The 17923-nt window shown below is 45.8% G+C and overlaps 1 protein-coding gene across 1 annotated transcript in view; it reads left to right on the forward strand.

The window, feature by feature from the left end:
- Positions 1 to 17923, forward strand: part of LOC149347144 (2-Hydroxyacid oxidase 1-like) — a 49164-nt gene that overhangs the window by 17966 nt on the left and 13275 nt on the right. The window contains exons 2-3 of the mRNA XM_089586898.1: positions 12095 to 12217; positions 14311 to 14485. Coding sequence (XP_089443024.1) covers positions 12151 to 12217; positions 14311 to 14485 — 242 coding nt within the window. The 5' untranslated portion in view covers positions 12095 to 12150. The remainder of the gene's footprint in view (positions 1 to 12094; positions 12218 to 14310; positions 14486 to 17923) is intronic.

Raw genomic sequence — 17923 nt, forward strand, 5'->3', positions numbered from 1 at the left:
ATTGAAGTGAATCTTAAAAGCGCAAAATTGTATATTGCACGCTCTGTCTGTATCACAAATTGAAATCATATACAAATTGGTTCTCCTAACAATTTACACACTTCTTTTCAAAATAGGCTTTTCGAATTCGAAGAGCGCTTTTTTCAGCATGCCATTCAGTGGTGTAGTCCATCAGAATACAGCTCATGCGTTCTAACCAGCAGGCTGGTTGGTTAGTGTTGAATAATTAACTTTTTAACTATTACTGTAGGGCTGCTTAATCCTTGAGAGGCGTGTAGCCCATGGAAACCGTTATATCGTAAGAAGAGTGAATTATAAATTAAGAAGCAGTACACGCAGCATGCGGTTGAGCTGACCTGTATTCCCTCTACTTCTTCCTTTTTTCTTCTGCGTGAGAATGTGTGCAACGCACCCACCACACTTCGTATTCGCCCAATTTCTTCTGCAATATCAGAGCGAATGTGCTACCGTTGCCGTTCTACGGCCCACCTGGCGAACAACCTCACATGACGAGCCCGCAAACGATAGTGTCGTCGGTGCGGCAAGATGGGCCATTTAGACTTCCTCTGCAAGTCGTCCGAGAATCCGGTTCAAGTTCAGCGAGTCGCAGATACTGCTGACACACCATCGATGCCGGAGGACTCCAGCAGTGCGTCTATTCTCAAGGTTAAATCTAAAAAAAAACGAAATTTTTGCCTCGTTAAAAGAGTAGAAAACTGAGCTAGTTGGTTCATACTTCCTGGTGGGAACAGCCGAAAACACAAAACGCAGACACAGAAAGGAACGAGGTTGTTCCTTTCTGTGTCTGCGTTTTGTGTTTTCGGCTGTTCCCACCAAGAATGATTTTTGCCTCGGCCTTGACTGAAGGCAAGTCTATACGCTTCCTGATTGACACCGACTCATCCGTGTCTACTCTTTCTGAAGACCTGTACCACCGAGTCTTCGCTCCTACCTTCCTACTTAAATCAACCACAGTTCAGTTCTTGGACTAGTCAAAGCCTCGGATTATAGTCCAGAGGTGTTTTGTTGCCACAGCAAAGTTCCACAACCGTATCACCTGCATCCTGTTATACGTTGTCTTGGGAGGAACAACGCTGCTGAGTCTGGAATCGATTGCAGCCCTGCAAATGAAGATCAAAGGTGCATCGTTGGAATGTCTTTCTAGGACACCAGATACGCCTCTGTTGACTCATGAGCTGCGTGTATACACTTCGAACATCACTTCTTCAAAGAATTCGGAGTTGCCCGTGGCTACTTTCATAAAATCAGAGTGCAGGATTCCGTTTTTCCTGTTGCTTGGAAGCACCGACGGTTCCCGTTTGCCATTCGACAACAAGTGTCCGAGGAACTGGTTGGTTGCTTTATGGGGTTTAACGTCCCAAAGCGACTAAGGCTATGAGAGACGCCGTAGTGGAGGGCTCCGGAAATTTCGACCACCTGGGGTTCTTTAACGTGCACTGACATCGCACAGTACACGGGCCTCGAATTTCTCCTCCAAAAAAATTCAACCGCCGCGGCCGGGATCGAACCCGCGTCTTTCGGGCCAGAAGCCGAGCACCATAGCCACTGAGCCACCACGGCGGCTGTCCGAGGAACTCCGGAAGCTTGAAGCTCAAGACATCATTGAACGGGTCGACGCTTCCAAGTGCATTTATTCGACAGTCGTTGCTCGAAAAAGGACGGCTCCATTAGGATGTGCGTGGATTTGCATGAGCCGAACAAGGATATTGCGGTTTACAATTTTCTCAGGAGCACAGACCTTTGGGCTAGTTGGTTCATAGCAGACACGTACAAGCGCAAAAAAACACGGACAGAGAAGAGACTTGAACAACACGAGCGCTCGTGTTGTTCAAGTCTCTTCTCTGTCCGTGTTTTTTTTTTGCGCCTGTACGTGTCTACAGTTTTCTCTTGCCTCAAACGGAACTTCTACGTAGCTTGGCCGGGTCTCAGCGTTTTTCGAAGTTGGACCTCGCCTCGGCTTACCATCAGGTACCGCCGATCCCTGAGAGTCGGTAATCGACCATATTCTTTACCCATGATGGCCTCTTCCGCTTCATGCGAGTTTGTTTCGGCCTTGCTTCGGCGCCTCTGGCTTTTTAGAAGATGGTGCACTTCATTCCAAAAAAGGGAGCAAGGGTGTCCTCTTTTACATCGACTACACCATAGTCCATGGCACCATCCGGCAGAAGCTCCTGACCAACCTTCGTACTGCTCTCGAGCGCCTGTCCCATGCCGGACTCAAGCTGAAGCACAAACGTGGCTTCGATGTTTGGAAGCTCGCTTTCGTGTGGCACGTTGTCAGCGGTGAAGAACTGTTTCCACTTTCTTCCGCCCTCGAGGCAATTACGAAGTCTCCGGCTCTATCCTACATCGGTGAGCTTCGCTCCCTCCTTGGACATATTGGTTTCTACTCCAAGTTTATCCCGCATTACTCCGACGTCGTTGAGCCTATGCCGCCCTACTTCGTGGAAGCGACTCAGCCTTCGCTTGGACCGCTGCTGTGGATTCAAGTTTTAAACTACTGAAGTCCATGTTGACGTCATGCGACGTGTTGCACTTTTTTTTACCCTGCCCTTGCCGTGGTCCTAGCCACTGACGCTTCCGGATATGGCCTTGTGGCGGGGCTTCAGCAAGACAACGGCCATTCCTTGCAAATTGTTGTGTTTGTGTGCCGTACTTTGACACACCAAGAAAGAAAGTACTCTGTGGGCTTGCGTTTGGGCGTGCGAACGCTGGCACGCGTATTTGTGTGGCCAGCCTTTTGCTCTACGCACCGACCACAGTGCAATTGTCACTTTGCTGTCGACGAAACGAACGGCACATCGGCCGTTGGGAATTTCACATTGGTCGGCTCGCCTGTTGCGCTACAACTATGCTGTAGAATACCGTAAAGGCAATGACAATTAGGTTGCGGATGCTCTGTCTCGCCTTCCCGTACCGACCACATCATGTAGTGAGCGGAGTTTGACGCAATTGACGACGATTTTGTCTGCCTGCTATCCCCAGCTGTGAATTTAGAAGAGCTACAAGAGGCAACCATCAGCGACGCGGTAGTTGCTCAAACCACTCACTGTACATCTGCGACATGGCCGGACAAGAAGTCCCATACTGTTCGCCAAAATATGTTGTACCGTATGTAGGGTTAATTAGAAATTAAGAGGCAGTACACGCAGCACACGGTCGAGCCGATCTGTATTCTCTCTACTTCATCCTCTTCTCTTGTGAGTGCGAGTGCGTGAAGAGCACCTGCCACACTTCGTCTTCATCACTGAAGTGAGACACATATCAGTTCTAAGAGTTTCGAAAATGCGTTTACCCTCGGCAGTGTGGTCCAACAAATTTCGGCTCTTTCGATCGGTTACGTGCACTGAAGAGGTTGCTTTGCCTACATGCTTCTAGAAAGTGCATGTATTTTAGCGCGATGTAGCGAGAATTCGTTGGGCCACAGCGCCGAGAGTAACTGTGTTTTCGAAATTCTAAGAACTCATACGGATATTTCGCATTAATTTCGACTTCCGCAAATGCTTTAGCAATCACTGAAATCACAAAGAAAACGAACCACGGCGGCGCAATGCCACCGCCATGGCTGCAATCCGAATGCGCGTTTTTTGGCTTATCAGCCGAATTCCATACCCGCTAAGAGATCGCCGCAAGAACAGAGGTCAGTAATATGAGACGGAACTAAGTTTGAGCATTCGTTCATTCATTACTATGTAACTATGTGTGATAGAGACTGTTTGCTTACTGAATAGTTTACGTCTTCGCTTACAACAACCGAAAGGAATACTAAAGTCAGAAAAGAAACCAAGAAATTTGCAATGTTGTGCTTAAAGCTCATTCCTTCTCATATTTCTCACGAGAGTACGTCTCCTTTGAGGAGGTGAAAGAAAGTGCATTTACTTGAATTTCCGTGTCATAGCACTAATATACATTAGCCAATATACTCTGATGTTCCTCACAGGAGTGCCTAGCATGAACCTTACATTGTGGTATTACAGACGGCACAAAGCAGCAGAGCTTTTTGGGCAAACTATAAATTGTAGCATATAGATTTGAAATTCAGCCGGAGATATAAAGTACAAATGCTAAAAAAATTGTTCTTATTTTGGTGACGAGAACGAATGCGCAGCTTTTTAGCGCTTGTACCACTAAAACATACCGTTCCATGTGAGTGCATGGAAGTGCTGGGCGGATTTGTTTTTTTCGTGTCACAGTTTAATTCTGTTATCGAAACTAGAACACAGAAACAGGATATCGAAAATTGCTGCTGCCATTCGGAACGTCCAGGTCATTGGAAGGTACTTTTTATTCGTGCACCTCTATTTTCCCGGGTCAACGGTCGCTGTACACTCCAGGCTGCGTTTTTGCAACAATATGCGCTTAAATGAAAGCGCCGACCAGTGCTCATGATTTTTCACCGTTCCGTAGAGCAGGTGAGCCTGAGTCGCTTGCAGACGTTAAACCCCCATAAACCATAACCCACAGCAAATTTTGCTCCATTCGCTGACCTGAAATCTAGTTTTGCTCAAAATCATGCGATTTTCTTTTTTAACTTTATACCTCCTTTGTCGTAACGAATTTCATCCAAGAAAATAGGGTTATTTTGTTTCTCAATTATTAATTAGAGAGTTCAGATTGTAAGAGTTAAAATTCAGAATTAAGATTAAGAGCGGGAGGAAGTTTTTAGTTTTTTCCTGTGGTGAAGGTGGTTCGAAAGGTGGATCGTTGGTCCGCAGACCAGGCATCACACGACGCCCCACTTCTGCAGCTTGGTCTTCGCGCCTGGCCTGCGATGTTGACGGATGTAGCATGCAGAAAGCCCTTGCGGACGCCTTAGCCTCTTATTGCCACATCCGAAACGAGAAGGCAAGAGTAAGCGCTTTACATATTTAGGCATGCATGTGGACATTTTCTCTGCAGTGAACAGGCGCGGACCTAACGGGGCGGAAGTAGGAAGTCACGTGACACCTGGTCCCCGGTCCATCGTGTGAATCAATCTTGTATAGCATGCGAGGACAGCAGCGAGGAATTCACCCCCCCCCCCCCCCCCCAAGATAACGAAATTGTGCAAGATACTTTCGAGATTATATGGGGAAAGCCCCAACGACAATATCGAATCTCCTCAAAAAAGTTCAGCGTCGCTGCAATCTAGACATGGAAAACCAGTCTCCGCTCACGCTACTAAGTTGTCAAAGCGAAATAATAACTGTTGGACGGCCTCGTGCATTCAAAGTTTGGTTTATTTGGTTCAAGACATTAGCGTGAGCTGTATTCGTCCTCTCTTATATTTTTCGGCTTAGTTAGGCAGTTACGATGCCCACAGGCACTGCCTTTGACATTTTTTTAAAAAATAACCACTGGCACCAAAACATCCTTGTGCACGCATCTCCGAAGGAACTGTTAGAATTTAAACACACTAAAAAAATTTACTCTTCCTTAGTATTTTCTTGTCATTTGTAGCATGCGGTGCCATTGTGCAATTAATTATCTTTTCATGGGGTAACTGTGAAGAGAGTTGGAAAACAGACATTGATTAATTAACAGCCCATGTAGTGTAAACTAGCAAAACATCGAGACATCGATACAGTTGATTTTACTTCTCGCTCTGCAAGTAATAGGCTAACGCAAGCAGAATTAAAATCTGCCACTGCAACGGTAGTTGCGCATTGAAAGCTCATGGTTCAGATCCAGAACGTCCCCCACGAAACAGTTTCGAGGATGGGATGAATTAGGCATTGCAACTAAGCTTACGGCGTGGTTTAAAAATGTAACATTCATAACTTGCCCTCCACCAGTCGCCCTCGAAAGGGTGTTTTCAGTTGGTTCGCATGAGTTTCAAGAACTCGCAGTGCATCATAGCCGTACGAAGTACGTACTTTGAACTTATTTGTTTCAAGGAATGTGGCGTTTTTGTACAGAACAGGATTGTATGAGAGAGTAAAGAAAGAAATAAACAATTTCCATCCGAAAACTGCCTCCGAATTCCTGTCTATATTCTGAGCAGGGATACCCACCATTCCATTTCGCAATCGTTGAGGGCTATTGACTCTGTGCTGATGCAGTTTTCTGTTCCAATAGTCCTGATCTTGAAACTTTGATAATCTGTATTTTAGTTTTCGGTTATGCGTGACCTAGATTCTTTCCGCGCTCAAGATACTTAGTTTTCTGAAAACTCTGCCTCATTCTTCAGAACACTAAGTTTCTTTCGCCCAAAAATGACCAGATTGAAAGAAAGATTATTGAGGCGTATCACAAAAGAAAACCAGGTGCTCAATGTGTCAGCACTCCGTCCTTGTTTCTTTATGGTAATGAAGTGGCCTTTTTGGACAAACACGATTGACTGCCAAGGGTCAAAAATAGCGCTATACTTATGCTTGGTTTTTCTGAATAATTATTTAGTTGCAAGTACAGCATCCGTCCTCTCATGTGTGTTTTCTTCCTGTCCTAGTTTTGCCGTGCTGCGAACTTGCTTCGAGACGCTTGGTTAAGCGAAAAATTTAGTGCACGCGGGACTCGTCTGGGCGGAAAAACGCCAAATATTCTGCAGTTGCTAATACTTCGAGCTGTTTAAGGATACAAAAACCTCGAGTGTCACTACTCAGCCGAGTGCTCATAGGGTAGCGGATCGGGCTAATTGGGGCAGATTTGACATTTTTCGAAGCGCTAAAACAACAAGGATGCAGAGGGAACAGACAAGGACGAGCGCTTATAGATAACGTATCTAAGTAGAGTGCAAACAAAAGTAGTGATAATGGGCACCCCTGTTTGACAACCTAAAAGATGGACACAAGTTGTTAAAGAGAACCGTTTACTATGAAGTGGGTGGAGCAGCTAATGTAGAAAAGACGTTTTCCTTCGCAGACAACTAAAGCCACATTAACCAGTTCTAACGGTGAGAACGAAAATTGTGGCGCACTCGATGAAAGGTCTTCGCAAGGTTAATTTGACGCATTTCGAGTTATTCCCGGTAGTTGCTTCAGAACTGTAGAACTGCCCGGGTGATATGTAGGTTAGTTTTAATGGAAGGGCCCCTCCAACCACATATCTGATGACGTCCAGTGAGAGTCGACATTGCAAAGTTTAACCAATCCGCCTAGACTTCAAAATCTTTAAGTCTACTTTAGATAACGTCCCGGGCCTATAGCTTTCTACATGTTGCAGTTCTTATTTTTAAGTGCTCTTTGGTATCAATACAATGTTACTTTTTGTAAGCGTCTGTGGCACAACTCCTATATTGTGACTAACGGCGAAAATCTTAACTAGACACAGACACAAGAGGGGCTTAAAGGCGTTGCTAAATTTTCAAGAAAGCCCATTAGGCCCAGGTGTCTTTGCAAGCAGCAACTGATAAATGATATCTTCTAGTTATACTAAAGTTAAAAAGCCACTAATTATCGAGCACTTATCCTCTTAAAAGGGCTTTACAAGGGAGGAGAATCGCGCCACACCCTCAGCATCTCAGCCTTGGGAGGAAGAAGAAAAGCAGGACGTGTAGTACTTCTCGAATTGTAAAAATATTAAACCCGTGCTAGTTACTAAAGAAGTACCGCGGTGAAGTCCTAATATTCTCTGGGCAGCCACATGACGGAACTCATCGTGTAGGCTGACGTGTTTGTTGCGGAGAGTGCAAGGCGCAATTGGCATGAGACAGAGTACGGACATCCCTGAAGCATTCAGCGCCAAACTTCTGAAGCTTGCGCTTCACACTAGCAATTTCCTCGGAGTGCAAAACAGGAGCGCCACAATCACGATTATAAAGGTTTTGTGTTTTCAGCAATTGTTTCTCTTCAGCGCTCCTAAAGTAGGACCTAACCTAACCAACTCCAATTGCTATGCAGGCGCACTTCCCGCTTAAACATCTCCCAAGCTGCATGTAAATGAATTCCCCTTAAGAAACAAGAATGGTAAGCTAAATTTACGCGCCCTCTAAAACACTCGTTGCCAATCAGCATAACATTTAGATTCCAAAGAGCCCAACGAGGTTGGAAGTTAGGATGCTGCTTTCACCAACAGACACAATAACGAAGTTGTAATCAGAGAAAGACGCTGGCTTTGCGAAACGCGATATGTGCGGGGTAAGGAGAGCCGATGATACGTAGACCCTGTCCAGACGGGCTTGCGAATTTCCTTAGAGACATGTGTAGGAGCAGCACATCGGCCCAAACAGCCCAGTGGCTAGTAGGCGTGTGTTCTCAGTGGAAGATAGATATCACTACAAAACTTCTATCCCTATTTCTACTCAATCCAGAGCGATCATTAGGGTTACACACGCAGTTAACCTCACAGATGAAAATAACGTGCCGCTAAGATTAAATAAGAGCACCTAGGTGTTTAAAAAATCCACTCTCCTTGCTTGATCGCTGAAAGCGTAAACGCTAATCAGCCGCCCCAATCCCCCATAAATCCGAAGGTGACAACATATGAGCCCCTCCTCTGCATCTCGGTACACAAGCTTAGTGCTCCTGTATATGCTCCCGCAGGGAGCGGAGTTGCGCGAAGGTTAGCCATTATGTTCCAAGCTGTGCGGAAAAGCCACTGCGTTCATGAGCCGAGGCTGCCTTAAAGAGCTCGCTGCGTAGAGCGCTCCGGCTTCTTTTTGGTTTAATTGAGTACAAATTGCACTCGATGGCAAGTTTATAAACGTAACTATGAAAACTAATCGATAATTTTCCAAGGGTGTGCATACAGCATCAAAAAAAAATCGCCAAAGGTTAACAGCAAATTGTAATCATGACAAACTGACGGAGAGATACTGGAAACGGCCTACTAGTTTTTGTTTTTCTCTTTCTGGAACAAGCAATTTCAGTTGAACAACCATTCCCGTTCCGGACGAGACAGCGTCTGTCCAGTCCTGTATTCATGCGCGGAACAAAAAGAGTATAGCGATGAATTACTTTTTTGACAGACTGTGATTATTTCCCGTTACTTCTCTCTTTCCTCTTTAATTCCCCTTATTCCCTTCCCCTGTGCAGGGTAGCCAACCGGAATCCTTCTGGTTAACATCCCTGCCTTTCCCTCTCTCTCTCTCTCTTTTTCACCACTAGCACCGCCGCGTGTTCTGTGCGAGTTATGCGCGGAAAATACGAAAACGCATCTCTCTAGAACCACATTAAAATAATTCTGTGGCTGGTTGCAGGGAGGCAGACTAAAGCAACTCCAATGCATTGAACAGGCGAGTCTGACATAACGAAAAAATTTAAAACTCAATTGCTTGCCCAACAACATTTCACAAAATCTACCTCGTTGCTAAATGCAGTGAAATGACTAATATTTAAAGGACCATGAAAGTACTATTAGACGCTGATATTATTAACTTTCCTCATTTTTATTAAAAAAGCGTTATTTATCTTTTCAACTTAGTTATTAAATTATAATAGTTGTTGATTACTGTAATAGGTTTTCCTGCCTGCTTCATTCTTATTGTTCGGAAAAAATAATTTAACGTTCCGCGTTGCATTCTTGTACTCCTTCGTAGAGTCGGCTTAGGCCGCAGTATCAAAACATTTCGCGAATCCTGGATTTTTTTCAAGCAGAGGTTATAGGCTGATTTGCTGTCTTCTAGCTGAAATTATTCGCGGCATCAAGATCTGTTATCGTTATCGTTATCGTTAACGTTATCGCGGCATATTCTCAAAAGCCACTTCGGCCGCCGACGCAGTTCAGCCGCCGACCTTCCACATGGCATGCCTAAAACGCTTTGCCGTTTCCAGTGCTGTTGCAGCAGTTTGGCGCACTGCACCCAGTCATAGCCGACGACTGCGTCCGTCACTACCACTGCAGCACACCAAACCAGACGTCACAGGTGAACACGGAAAATGTATGAAATGTAGCCGACAGCGCGGGCTCACATGAGGCGTCGAGCTGACAAGGGTTCGCTCGGCACTGCGCCTGTGAAGTCAGCTTCTCCGCTGAGTGTTGAACACTTGACGTCACGGAAATTATGTGATCGCCTCTCGGCGAATGGCGTTCGCAGCGGCGAGGGAAAACAGACGCGCAACTCTGCTCCCTGCGGGAGCATATACAGGAACACTACACAAGCTAAGCAAACCGCGCCCCCTCGTGGCAAATAATGGTGGATCTAGTGTATGCGTTTCCTTACCCCAGTATGCTGATAAGTAGGTGTGTCATTAGAAAGGAATTACTGTCGTGAACCTCGCAACGTAAACAGTCTTAAGTGCCCTCCATATTTTTTTTTTGGTCCTGAGAACAGGCTTCATCGGGCCTCTCCACATATCATCAAATCACAACATTCTACAAACTCAGCCGCATGACACTGCCATCACTCCACAGTACCTTGTCGGCCTCATCCAGCGCCACATGGCGACAATTACAGAAAGGCTGCTTTATCCCCCCCCCCCCCCCCCCCCCTGTCTCTCATGCTTTCACCCCACCTTTCCTCCTGATTGTACCACCTGTGGCGTGCCCAGATCCACACTTTTCCACTACCTTTGGGAATGTCCTTCCCCAAAGCCAGTACCCCCGATCCCCAATCCCACTCATTCTTCCTGGGAGTCTGAGGGGGAGAATCGACAACGTTTTGTCGATTCTCCCCCCTTTTGTCCGTGTTTCGCGCGCTGTTGTGAATAATGAATAGTAATAGAGACCATGTGAAATCATTTCAACACCCTCCAATTTATGACCCCATTCGTCACGCAAGTCTCTCTTTTAGCCTTTTGGTGAATATTTCGTACATTTATTTCTTTCTTTATTTATTTACAGGCACTGGCAATTTTATATGGAGTATTTTGGGATGTTCACATATATGTTCGACAGGTACATTGAAATAGTCCTTAACTGACAACATTTTAGTGTTATTACAGGGTTACAGCGGATTTAGTAAGAGAAGAATAAAACGCTAAAAAAGAACAATGGGCTTTCAAATATACAGATTAATATTAGTTGTCCATCTTGAAATAAACTGCATTATAGACAAAACTGCTACAGAGAAGGAAAAGAAAAACATTGACATTTTGTAATGGTGTTTCATGTAAGTGGCGCGTAAGCACTGAAACAAAGTTATCCACTGAAGAGGTGTAAGAACTGAAGAATCCAGTCAGTTTCATTCTCTCTCGAGGGAAAAAATGTCAATTTGAAGCCGTCTGCGGGAAATGTTTTTTCGGTTACCGCTTGTGAATCCTTGTGCCTTGTGGTCCTTGTTGTATGAAGGCTAACGTATCTCGAAGTATTTGTATTTGCTTGCGAATTAGCTGGTGCATCTACCTAAAGTTCACTAGAGAGTGAGAATATAGGCGTTCTTGAGTAGCTCAGTGTGAGAGTGTGTTAATTTGCATTTATTAAAAAAGAATCTCACTGCCTTCCTTTCCACTCGCTCTAGTTTGTGTATGCGTTATTTAGTAAATGGGAACCACGTGAAATTAGCTTATTATAGGATACACCTGATGATCATTTTGTAGGTTAGTAGTTCACCATCAGGGAGCAAGTCGGAGGCTTCTTTTAAAGAATAACACTAGGTTTATAAGGTTTCATGTGATGCTATCTGTATTTGTGTTTCACCTGAAGTCTCGACGTAGCAGCACGCCAATGTATTTGCATTCATGGACAGCCGTGAGCAGGACCTTATCGATACTGTATCGACAATCGGAACATTCTCTTTTTTCTTGTTATTGTTAGCACAGCTGTTTTTTTTTACTTTGAAAAATTTTTGTCCGTCTCTACACCATCATTACACGGTCTGCAATTAGTTGTTCTGTGTTTAATGGCCTTCATAAGAGATAAATAAGAATTAGGACGAACGTAACAAGACAGCAAATGCCAGCGCAAATATTCTTGCTGCAACTGCAAAAGACCATTATACATGTGTTTCACAAAGATTGCACAGAACAGTAAGCTGGTCTGTTAGATTACGATATCTGGTAGCAAGTGCCCGAAACGTTATCTAGAAGGGCTAAGAGTAACGTCGCAAGATAGCTACCGAAGTATGCAAGAAAAATACGCTCTCTCCATGCCCAGGACAAGAAACTTAAGGCATTAGGAGCGTCCTCTATCCATCACTGAATACCACTCTGCTGCAGCTGCTCATTACAGCGCTTCTAAACCTCCCTTTCTGTTTTTTTTTCTCTCTGTGTGCTTGCAGAAATCACCTGTCGCCTGCGGAAAAAACTTCCGGGCACCTTGTGAGGTCATATTAACATGTTCCGCTGGCAAGCCTCTAGGGAAAGAATGATTGTACACCTGGTTGTCATCTGCTTCCTTCATTGTGAGTACCATAAATACCGTTTCTATTACGTTTGCTCTAGCACGGCACTTTGATTTAAATAAATTATGTACAGTGCGTGAGCGCTGACTCGTTATGTTGTCGAAAGAGGTTTGAGCAAGCTGCAGACGAGCAGGGATTCTTCTTCTCTGTGCTTTACACAGTAGGAAAGTGGCTCAAAAGAACTATGATTGGATCGTCTTTTAACCAGTTTTCTCTGAATCGATACACACAATTTGCTAGAATGAAGGCTACGAGTTTTTTGGGGCTAGAGACCTAAGCGAAAAACTAGAAAATGCAGATTTATGACTTTACCCAAACATTTTATAGAGCCTGGACGCAGAACATGTTGCAAACGGCATCGCCAACTCATACTGGTTGGCTTATGGTTGGTTTATGGCGTTTAACGTCCCAAAGCGACTAAGGCTATGAGAGACGCCGTAGTGGAGGGCTCCGGAAATATCGACCACCTGGGGTTCTTTAACGTGCACTGACATCGCACAGTACACGGACCTCGAATTTCTCCTCCAAAGAAATTCAGCCGCCGCGACCGGGATCGAACCCGCGTCTTTCGGGCCAGCAGCTGAGCACCATAGCCACTGAGCCACCGCGGCGGCTTGCCAACTCATACTGAGACTCTGCCGATGTGTTCTTGATTTAGGTATACCCAAAGAAATTAATTACTGCGAAGACTTAGGATCGGGAAACAGCTTCTTTGCATCTTCGCAATTTTTTTTAACGAACGCACATTACGGATCGGCCCTATTTTCCTCCAGGCGAATACACAGAGCAAAACGTCCTCTTCGGCGCCCCCGCACAGTGCATTATGTGTAAGTGAATGTAGCGACTGGAACAAACCTGGAAAATAAAAATATATCGATTGAAGGCACTGCTCTGTTGTGTTATATCTCTTCCGTTCATGTCACTGTGTGATTCTAAGTGCTCTGAAGCTGCGCGTACAGTTCAACACACAATGAATGCTGTAGGAGTGATCGCTTCCGTGAAAAAATAGTAGCTATTGTCATCACAAGGCCGTTCTTTTCTCACATTAAAGCGTCAAGCACTCAGAGCCTATCATAACCCCCTAAAAAGATTGCCCTTTCGTCATTCAAGTCTCTACAAGATACAGAGAGGCATCAAGTTCCGCTTTACCAATCTAGGCCATTGAGCAAGCTTTAAAATTCACCCTTTGAGTTAATCAGCAAAGCAGTGTCATCAGCAATACGCCGCTAAAGTATTCTCAACTATCTCTCCTTCGCGGCTCTTATATATATATATATATATATATATATATATATATATATATATATATATATATATATATATATATATGGGTTAATTACATTCTTCATACGTTTCTTTCATCTAATTGATTGTGTGAATGTGGTCTTGTTTCCACTCCTTGTAATTTTTCTATTCCTTGACATCCCTTTTTTTGCTCAATAAGGTAACGCTTACGTTGTTCGAATAATCCTGCATGCTCGAGATCGAGAGGCGTTGCACATATAAGGTGACCAGTTTTTCTTTGACACTCTCACAGCCGTTCTTCGACACGTCTGCGGATATATGATCTCCACCTTTCCCACATTGCATTGCTTCTAATGCACATATAAGGTGACCACTTTTTCTGTGACACTCCAACCGCCGTTCTTTAACACATCTGCGGATATATGATCTATACACACCTTTCCCACTTTGCATTGCTTCCCATGCTTTCTTTACTTCCTCCTGCATTAAGAGCTGAATGACAATTTTTTCTGCATCACTCCTTATCTCATTACCACCCTGACTACTTCGACTACTGTATATATCTGTGTACCACTACTCGCCTGCGTTAATAAATCTTCATATTGAAAATTGCAACATCCCTTGGTATATTTGCGCAAATAGTTGATTTTCGCCTATGCCTAGTTTTCTGCTTACCGCTTTTAGGCGACCTCCGTTCTGTGAAGCCTGCTCGATTCTCTCCAAATTATTCTTCCTTATGTGAGATGTATCGAGGCCTCAGGAGCTGATGACTGGCTTCAGTCAAGTTTAATCGATTAACGTGACCTCAGAACGTGAAGTTAAATTCTGCCCACATTTTCTTGGCGCAGTGGCCTGCCATCGAATCCATGGAAAACCGCTTAATGATGAAGACAACCTTGTGGTTACCATAGCAGACATCCAGCGCCTGGGAGAGGCGAGCCTTGACAATGCAACAAGGAGCTACATTGCTAGCGGTGCTGAAAAGGAGCAGACGCTCAGAGAAAACACAGAGGCCTTCACAAGGTAAGCATCTTGATTCGTAAATTTCAACCGCAGTACTTTTCAGATATGCAGCCGCCGCGGTGGCTCAGTGGTTATGGCGCTCGGCTGCTTACCCGAAAGAAGCGGGTTCAATCCCGGCCGCAGCGGAAGAATTTCTGTGGAGGCGAAATTCTAGAGGCCCGTGTACTGTGCTATGTAAGTGCACGTTAAAGAACCCCAGGTGGTCGAAATTTCCGGAGCCCTTCACTACGGCGTCTCTCATAGCCTCAGCCGCTTTGGGACGTTAAACCCCATAAACCAACCAACCAACATTTCAGATATGCATACATTCTACTAGTATGGTTTGGTTTATGGGGTTTAACGTCCCAAAGCGAGTCAGCCTATGGGGAACTCCGTAGTGGAGGGCTCCATATAATTGCGACCACCTGGAATCCTTTAACGTACACTGACACCGCACAGTACACGGGTCTCTAGCATTTTGCCTCCGCAGAAATGCGAATGCCACCGCAGGCGTCGAACCCGCGTCTTTCGGGTCAGTAGCCGTGAATCATAACCGTTGAGCCACCTCGCCGGATAAGCATTTTACTGGAAGTTTCATGGCAGCTGCTCTGAGTCTATTGATCCGTTTTCCCTGATTCGCGCAGATCAAATGAAAATTTTCTATTTTGTGCCGTCGGTACGTCCCGATTTCACCGGCACAAGCTGCACTCATGTCTATAGTTCGTCCGCATACTTTCAAGGAAATATTGTCGAGCTTGTTTTGAGGCGTTTCAAGCACTTAATGTGCAACAGTCTCGCTTACAGTAGCTGATGCAGCCATTCAACGTACACCCAAGTGGTTTTGTGGCTGTGGCAGCTGATACCATTCTATTTCGCTATCGTAACGCCATTATCGCAATTTGCGACAAACCCAATTTCGGTTTCGCGCACCAAAGTTTTGCTGTGATAAACATGTTATTTTCATTATTTCGAAAAACCACACATGAAAACTATGCGACGAAGGTCTTAGAGCTATAACGCCATAATCGACAAAAACTTTCTTGAAACAACTTTATAAAATGTCTGGAGTTGCCCTTCAACATTGACAACTGTATTGGCTCTTTCGGATGCGTTAAGAGCTTACGCCGTGATAGTAGCTGTAGTATCCCTATAAGTACTGCAGTATCTGTACTAGTTGTAGTGATAGTAGCTCCGCGAGTAGTACTGGTGGGAGTAGTGGTAATTAGTTGAAGTAGTAGCGCTAGCAATGCCGGAAGCAGCAAATCTGAGCCAATACTACCGGGATAAACTGCAGGTTAATCAAAACGTCATTCATGTGAAACTCGGAAGTGTCTTTCTCACGGGATGGCATGAACCACTGCTGCTGTCACTTGTAGTCTCAAATGCAATCCTTAAAACTTTATTTCTTCTTTCAACACCATGCGAACGGTCCAGCAGTGTGCATGCTGCACGTCATCGTTTTTCCATACATACGTCTCGTAGGAAAAAACCCTGCGAAATCAACTGCGGTGTCATTGCGAGCATGCCCAATTGATCACACGTGGTATTTTTGGAAACAAATCTCTCAGAAATATGATTGCCCGGCTCTAGGAATACTCGGTAGCGTATTATTTCAGTTGTTTCTTGCCGCAAGGCGCATGGCAAAAAACAAACGCTTGTATTTTTTATGAAAAAAAAATGCTTGCTCGTAGCGAAGGTCCCACCTGAGTACCTCGTTATCAGTATGGCTTAGCGTTAGAATACTGGGCTGTGGCGCAATGTTGGCATCTTGCCAGACAGTGTGACATACGGCACCCGTGTTGGGAAAATCTCCACTTGGACAATTTTCTTTTTATTTTGACAGACACTGCATATAAGGTCACGGAGGGTATTTAGGTCTACTTACGTGCTTTGAACGCGAAAGCATTTTTTTACTTCGCTTTATTTCGTTATTTTTCACGTATTTGCAATTGTTTCTGTCTCTAAAGGGACAACTACTAATTAGCATGCGGTCGGAAGGCAACGCATAATGCCACGCGCCTAACGCGCCGCGCGGCCTCCGCGCTGAGTCGAAGACGACGACGAAGCGGCGGTGGGCTCTTGTGGCGCGCTGTTCTGTTCTGTGTCGTGGAAGCTGGCTCCATAATTAAAAAGAAGGCTCCCGGTCTTGGGTTCTTCCCGACGTCTACCTTCACGGCTCCTCTGGTCGTGACACTGGTGGAGGTGCGGCCGATGCTCCCTACTCCTGAGGACGACTCGACGCGTCCGTCTCTTGTGACCACCCCTGTCCATCGTGCCAGCCGGAGGATCCGCGGCCTGTCGCCCGAGGCCCTTCCTATTGTCAGCGCGCCTTCAACTACCACTCCACTCATGGCGACGCCACTGCCCGCCCTGCCTACGACTGTCCCTTCAGCCAGCCCCACCTATCTCACCCTTCAGACTCCACGTACGCCTAAGCCCTTTCACGGCGACCTGTTTGAAGATGCCGAAGACTGGTTGGCTCACTACGAACGGGTCGCGACCTTTAACTGCTGGGACGACGCTACAAAGCTGCTTAACGTTTACTTCAGCCTTGAAGACTCTGCACGAACGTGGTTCGAAAACCATGAGACTACTTTCTCTACGTGGCCGGACTTTCGACGTCAGCTCCTGAGTACGTACGCCAACAGCGACCGCCGGGAGAGCGCAGAGCGTGCACTGTCCTCTCGAATTCAGCTTCCCAATGAGGGTGTTGCCATGTACGTCGAGGACGTGAAGCGTCTTTGCCATCGCGCCGATCCGGCCATGCCTGAAGAAAAAAAGCTGCGGCACCTGATGCGCGGCGTAAAAGAACAGCTCTTTTCCGGCCTCGTGCGGAACCCGCCCAACATCGTCGCGGAGTTCCTGGCCGACGCCGTGCACATGGAGAAATTGCTGCAGCAAAGATCTCATCAGTACGACCGGCAACTGCGCCAAACGTCGACTCTATCAACAATATAAAAGGTTCACAGTTACTTGCCACACAGCTGCGCGGTATTGTGGCCTATGGGTTGCATGCTAACCTCGGAATCTGAAAGATCTGGGTTCAGTTCCTCGCAGCTTTGGGAGGAATCTTATTTCAATGCCAAAGCACTATTAGCCTCCTACCCGACAAAATCCACACGTGGACGCGAAGCCTCTGAGGTAGTCACGAACGGGAAGGGGCATAACTTGCTCCCTAGGTGAGTGGACTCCTCAATCGCGCCTTGAGCAGCATGGCGGTAATGAAATATGTGTACGCTGCATACGTTGGCTTTGACAGTGTTGCGACGGGAACGCGGCACTGTAGCATTAGGCACCCGCTGCGCTGACTCCGTAGTTAGGGTGCTCGATACAGATCTGGAGTTCACGGGCTCGAACCCGACCGCAGCTTCCCCGTGGAGGCGAAGCGCAAAAAGCGTCTATGCGGTGTGCGATGTCAGCGCACGTTAAATATCCCCAGGTGGACGAAATTATTGCGGA

This window comes from Amblyomma mixtum, chromosome 4, assembly GCF_055824585.1.
Source record: "Amblyomma mixtum isolate Tamu chromosome 4, ASM5582458v1, whole genome shotgun sequence".
Taxonomy (NCBI): Eukaryota; Metazoa; Arthropoda; class Arachnida; order Ixodida; family Ixodidae; genus Amblyomma; species Amblyomma mixtum.